We start from the raw sequence: 5,941 nt of genomic DNA on the forward strand, positions 1-5,941 counted from the left end.
GAGAGGGTTTTCCCCATGTCCCTTTCCACTCTTTTTTTCCGCCATTCCACCTTTTTCTCCAAACACACTTGAGAAAGACTACTTACTTCTTTCATGTTCTCCATTTTGTACCAACAAAGAAAAGAAAAACCTTGAGTGTTTTCTTTTCTTTTCTTTTTGTTTTTAGGATTATTTTAGGTATTGGTAATGGCATAATGACGTTATGAATACTGTTTTTTTTCTCTTCTCTACGTTCAATCCAGAAAAAAAATATTAAAAAATCAGTTGTTTACAATCCTCCACCTTTTTTTCCAGCATTAACAAGCACATATGTGGAGATGAAAGAGAAGACAAAACATACGGGGGTTTCCCAAACGCTCAATGCTAAGTAAACGCAAAAATTTAGCTATCTTTTGGTTACCGTTCAGGGTGCGCGAACGAATGGCGACACCCCCCCCCCCCCTGGAACAACCCCACTCGTTCTGAGACCCACATATTGCATTTTGTGGACTTGAAGGTTCGTTTGGCATGAATTGTATAACCCCACTCCCCGGCTCCTTGCTATGGGGCTTAATATGGGGGGGGGGCTGGATAAAGATTGGTTGGCTGACGGTGTTGTCGCGTTTACGCTGAGACTGTTATTTTTTTTCTTTCTGATAGTATAAGGTGTATGTGGGCGGATGGATGTTATGGGGGGGAGCCTGGGGGGGGTTTCAAAACAAGGCACACCTGGATAAAGGGTTAAGATATGGGGAATGGAATGGGGTGGGATGAATGTGGGGAATCTTGTGAGACTGGTCTTGTATTTCTACATTGTCTATATGGAAGTAGTAGTTATGTGTATGTGTGATTTCTATTTCCCTTTCTCCGAAGAAGAAAAGTCTATGAATGGCCTTTATGCTTGACTCGTTGAACAAAAAACGACCAGCACCATATTTTCAACAGTAACTTAGGTAGTGTATCTAAACCACGGTACGTAATCCGCGAGTTCACTCTCCATGGCCTTTTGCTCCTCGGTAAGTTCTTGATGTCCAGTCTCGAGCGCAATCTTGTCACGGCGCGCATTCTCCATGCGGAACCAGTTTGACATGAAGAAGGTAAGGAAGAATGCCATGCTTTCGAATCAATTAGCTAAACAGTACTTTAAGTAAACTCCCTTGTAGACTCACCTGGCAAATCCAATCAAGATACTATGGCCCGTGATGAATCGCGGTCCATCACGTGAAACATAGACGTACGATGCGATTATACCACCGCAGTTGCCGCCCATGACCTGCATTGCGATACCCGTCCCGCGCTTCAAGCTGCCGCCAATGTTACCGCTGTTCCACGCCATGCCGAGCGGGATCTGTGGGTAGATGCCGATGGCGGCGAGGACAGTGCCTGCGTACTGTACGCTGGGCGCGCTTGTAGCAGCGAGCATGGCGAAGCCGGCGATGGCGATGAGTTGGAAGGCCATGAGGAAGATGCCTCGTTTCTTGACGCGGTCGGCGTACCAGGACGCTGCGATTGTAAAGACGCAAGCGCAGACGTAGGGCGGGACGCTCATGAGTTGGGCTTCGTTGGCGGTGTAGCCCATATTTTTGATGATGGTGGGGAGGAAGAGGGCGAAGGAGTATATGGGGCAGAAACCCGCCATGCAGATGAGCATGAAGATGTAGATTTTCCAGTCCTTGAGGGCTTGGTAGACGTACTTCACGTTGAAGTCGTTGGAGAGGTGGCCCGAGTCTTCGCGTAGGCGGCGCTGCACTTCTGTGCGTTCGGTGGAGGTGAGGAAGCGGGCACTGGGAGAATCAGTACGTTAGAACAGATGAATGATTGGTTGAGAGAGGAGAAGTGACTTACGTGGCTGGGTAGTCGTAGATGCACCAGTATGCTACTATGGAGACTAGAATACTCAATAGACCCTCTAGAATGAAAATCCAGGACCATGCCGCCCGTCCGCCTACGCCAGACATTTCTGCAATGCCTCGTGCAAGGATGCCACCGAAGGCGCCGGCGAGAGTGGCGGCACTGAAGAAGAGGGCCATTCTGAACCCGCACTCATCTCGGATATACCTAGTAGAAATTAGCTGTGATCTAAACCCAGATATTAATACTCGACATCCAGGCCTCAGGGGCAACTTACCATTGAGATATGTAGTAGTTTACGCCGGGGAATAAGCCGCCTGGAAAACGGTTAGTGGTTGTACGGTAGTGCGTGGCGATGGGAGAATAGGTCACCTTCGAACACACCGAGGAATACTCGCGTAGCCATAAGCCCCGAATAATTCTTGACAAAGCCCTGCAGAATCATTGACAGTGACCAAAAGAACATGATGAAAGTAAGCCAGATGGAAGGCCGGGTACGCTTCATCATCATGTTGGACGGTATCTCTGCAGCGATGTAGAATGGGAAAAGAACAGCAAGACAATCATTATACTGAAGGCCATGCAGGTTGAGATCTTGTTCGAGGTGATCGAGACGAGCATTGCCTATATTGGTGCGGTCGAGGAAGCATAGCCTAGGTATATGTGAGAAGCAGAGAGAATAATAGTTGAGATACAAAACTTACAGATAGATGAGAGACATGAAAGGAATGAGATGCCAATCAAGCTTCCGTAGCAGCTTCTTCGTGCCTACTTCATCAAACCCATTTGTCTCTATATCCTCAACGGATGTACCAACTGATACAGGAACGACGGTAGCGTCGTGACCAGCCTTTTCTGCCATGGCGACCAAAGATACTCGAATTCCCTAACAAAGGCCTCATACTCAGGCAAGGGCTGAGTATCCTTCAAGTACTCATCGTGCTTCATGCTGACGAATTTTGCAGATGCATGAGTGAGACAGTGCGTGGTAGCTGTGCAGTACCAAGGATCCAGACTTGGTGTCTTTTTGCAAGAGGCTACAGTAGTGTAGCACGCCTATCTTGCCTCTTGCCCGCGTTGGTAGTGATACTCCGAGCTCAATATGCTCGTGTCACTCAAGAAGAGCTCTCAGTGGCTGGATGGTGCAGGCACCTCGACCAAATTAGCCGGTGAGGCGAGAAAACGGCTAGGGCTTGTCTGGGGTAGCCAAGGCGTAATCTGTACGTTTATCTCTGCGACGTCCAAGGCTTGTAGCTAGCGAGCACAACGGTAAAGCTTGGTTGGTCAATAGCTGAAGCTTGTGTACGTGGGCTGACATGCATGCGGATCTTGGTTGTATCTGGGAAACGGTCATGTCAGCTTCATCAGATGGATATGCATGAATCTCATTCACATGTAACCAAGATAAACATGTGAGCGACAAGATCAGTCCAGGTAAATTTAGCGCTGCTTGCCTGTACAAAGGCTGGGGCAAAGATAGGGTCTCGCCCTGGCCACACTAAGTTCTTGTCACAAAATCGGATCTAGCACCTCCCTCGGCGGTTAACGAGATCCAGAGCGATCTGGAAGCACTAATTTTAATCGACACCTCCTTCTTGCCCCTGCAGCACTAATCCATGTCTGCTTGTTTCGCCAAGCATTTGATGCAGTATGGTGAAGAAATATATCTTTCCCGTAGCCGTGGGCACACTTCTGAAAACGGGCAATGTGCCGAGAGGGATCGATTTTCTTGGAGCTGCAGAAGGAGAGCATGACAACGCAGAGAGAGCGTTTCAGAAGCAGATGGGTGGCAGTGGTAGGTGTAGTGGAAGTGGAGGCACATGGTGGATGTGGTAACCTGCGTAATTCGCACCGATGCGAGCTGGTCGGTTTTCGATACTTTTCAAAGTATGCTTGAAGGTGAACATTAAATGATAAGAAGGTCAAGCCAGGATGAGGCGTTGGTATTGCTTTTAACTTTTATAGTGTAACGTATTTAGTTCTCCTATGTAGTCATTTTCTTGATGCGGCTGAAATGTAGTCTGCTCAAGTTAATCACGAGTCTCAAAATTTGTTTCCAATGCAGAGGAATATACCATCTTCATTGGAATACCTTACTCGTGGACACTGACCAACTGTTGGGGGGGATGATCAACTGAGCTGTTGAAATATGACGAACCAAACTTGTATATGGTCAGGAGGTTGAGTACGCCCATACAACCAGTGAAGCGGCAAGCAATCTACAAGCAATGCCAGTTGTTCTTTGAGCATTGCATAGAAGACGGGGCGTTTGGCATGAGCAGATTTCGTTGGTTTGTAGAGGCCTGGCAAGCCGCTAGAAAAAATCACTCGGTTGTTGACAGGTTGGCGACAGGCGTGTGTAATAATGCCAACGCGATGGAGCGGTTGCCCTGTGTTCTGTTCGTGCTTGGATAGCAAACATGGTTAGTGCTTGCCTCGTCAGAATGGCCCTGACTACGCTCCGTGAGCTAGTGGCAGTGATGCAAGACAAAACGAGAATTCCAGAATGGGTTTAATCAAGAAACCATGAAGTTTCTAGTGTCTAGTTTATCCATGGTTGATCTGGAAGAAGCCATTCAAAGTCAACTCCATGATCACTGTCACCAGTCTCATCACCGTAGGCGGGGAATTACGAAAAGTGTGTACCCCACTTGTCCTTTGTGAAACTCAGTTTGCTGACTGTCCAGGATGGCCAAAGTCTCTTTTCCGGTTTGATGGCTTATCCACCAATGGCATGTCAGAGTCACCGTCATCTTCGCCCCCGTAAGAAAAAATCAACTCCAGAAGAGTTCCGATGGTCATGCGTGCGGAACGGTACACCGGAGTAGCGCTGGTTTGTGATGTCAGAGTGCATCCAGCGCGAAGTATCTGCATTGAGCGACAGGTGCCGATAGTCCATGGGTGTGAATTGAGGCCAAATATGAGAATGGTTCCAAATCACGACTGTCAACTTGGGAGTGCATGCATGTATATATGCTCTTTACTGCCCACATGCGGCAGATCTGTCTTGTCGATCTTATGCCAATCCCCCTCCGATGTGCCTAGTGATCCGCACGCCACTAAGGAGCCGTTAAGATTCTACTGTAAGCTGCTTCTATTGCTATGGCCTTTATGGCGGAAGAGTATAAGCTGGGGCGGTGATTCGTCAGCTACCATGAGGATGATTTCACTGGAGCTGAAAGCAAGTCGAGCGAGACTCCGTTATGCTGTTTCAGCTGGTTCTCAACCACACGAAAAAGGGGTCTGCAGAGTAAAGGGGCCATACAATAAGGGATCAAACATGATGCTTTGGATGTGACGTTTGATAGAAGGACGGAAAGAGTTGGGCGGCGATGGTGGGTTATGATGACAGCAAGGGAAGTCGCTATTGGTAACGTCATAGGGAAGGCACGCCCGGGCGCGACTTCCGCATGCACACATGGATAGATAGATGAATACAAGTACACATGCAGAGGGACAAGATGGCTTGCCACAGGCCGAACGCCGGCCTAAGATATTCATAAACCAGGAGGCAACAAAATGACAGGACAAACTCTGCGGCACGACGCGTTGACGCGTAGTGTGGCGGGATGGTGGGAGAAAACATGGGCGTCTCCACCGGGCAGCGCAGTCACGTGTGGCTGTCTCGGCTGCAGGCCAACCTCAAATGTTCGCCGAAGCAGAGCAGCTCTTCTTTTGTCGCCGCAATACGACTGCATCCCCCCCACCGAATCCCGTGCCACTACATACTGTGCCACTGCCTCCTTGTCCCGCCTCGCACGAAACCACTGCCCGCCTGCCATCTTCACCTCGACTGGACCTGTCTCCAACACATCGCCGCACCCATCCCCACACTAAATCTTCTGGCATCGACACCACGCTCCCTCACCACTCCTTGACCCACCACACCATGGCTCCTACTTCTTTTGCTTCGGCAGCTGCGGGAAACAGCGCCAATCCAGCGCGCGTAGAAGCGGGCGGCGACTGGTAAGTCGGCCCTCGTCTCTGTTTGCATCTCCTCCACACGCATCATTCTTCACTCTGGGCGCGCGGTGCTCGCCCATTTCAAGTCGCTATAAATAACACACTGCTCTCTCGCCCTACACAACCCCCGATACCCATCGCTGCAAAC

The 5,941-nt window shown here is 49.3% G+C and overlaps 1 protein-coding gene across 1 annotated transcript; it reads right to left on the reverse strand.

Moving 5' to 3' along the window:
* Nucleotides 1–928: 928 nt before the first annotated feature.
* Nucleotides 929–2,692, reverse strand: COCCADRAFT_98614 (uncharacterized protein; the record flags this gene model as incomplete). The annotated part of the gene is made up of 6 exons (XM_007715025.1): nucleotides 929–1,094; nucleotides 1,149–1,763; nucleotides 1,825–2,037; nucleotides 2,108–2,147; nucleotides 2,203–2,483; nucleotides 2,535–2,692. 6 exons carry the CDS (start codon nucleotides 2,690–2,692, stop codon nucleotides 929–931), a joined length of 1,473 nt encoding a protein of 490 aa, XP_007713215.1.
* Nucleotides 2,693–5,941: the final 3,249 nt, after the last annotated feature.

The sequence above is a fragment of the Bipolaris zeicola genome (genome assembly GCF_000523435.1).
Source record: "Bipolaris zeicola 26-R-13 unplaced genomic scaffold scaffold_95, whole genome shotgun sequence".
Classification (NCBI taxonomy): Eukaryota; Fungi; Ascomycota; class Dothideomycetes; order Pleosporales; family Pleosporaceae; genus Bipolaris; species Bipolaris zeicola.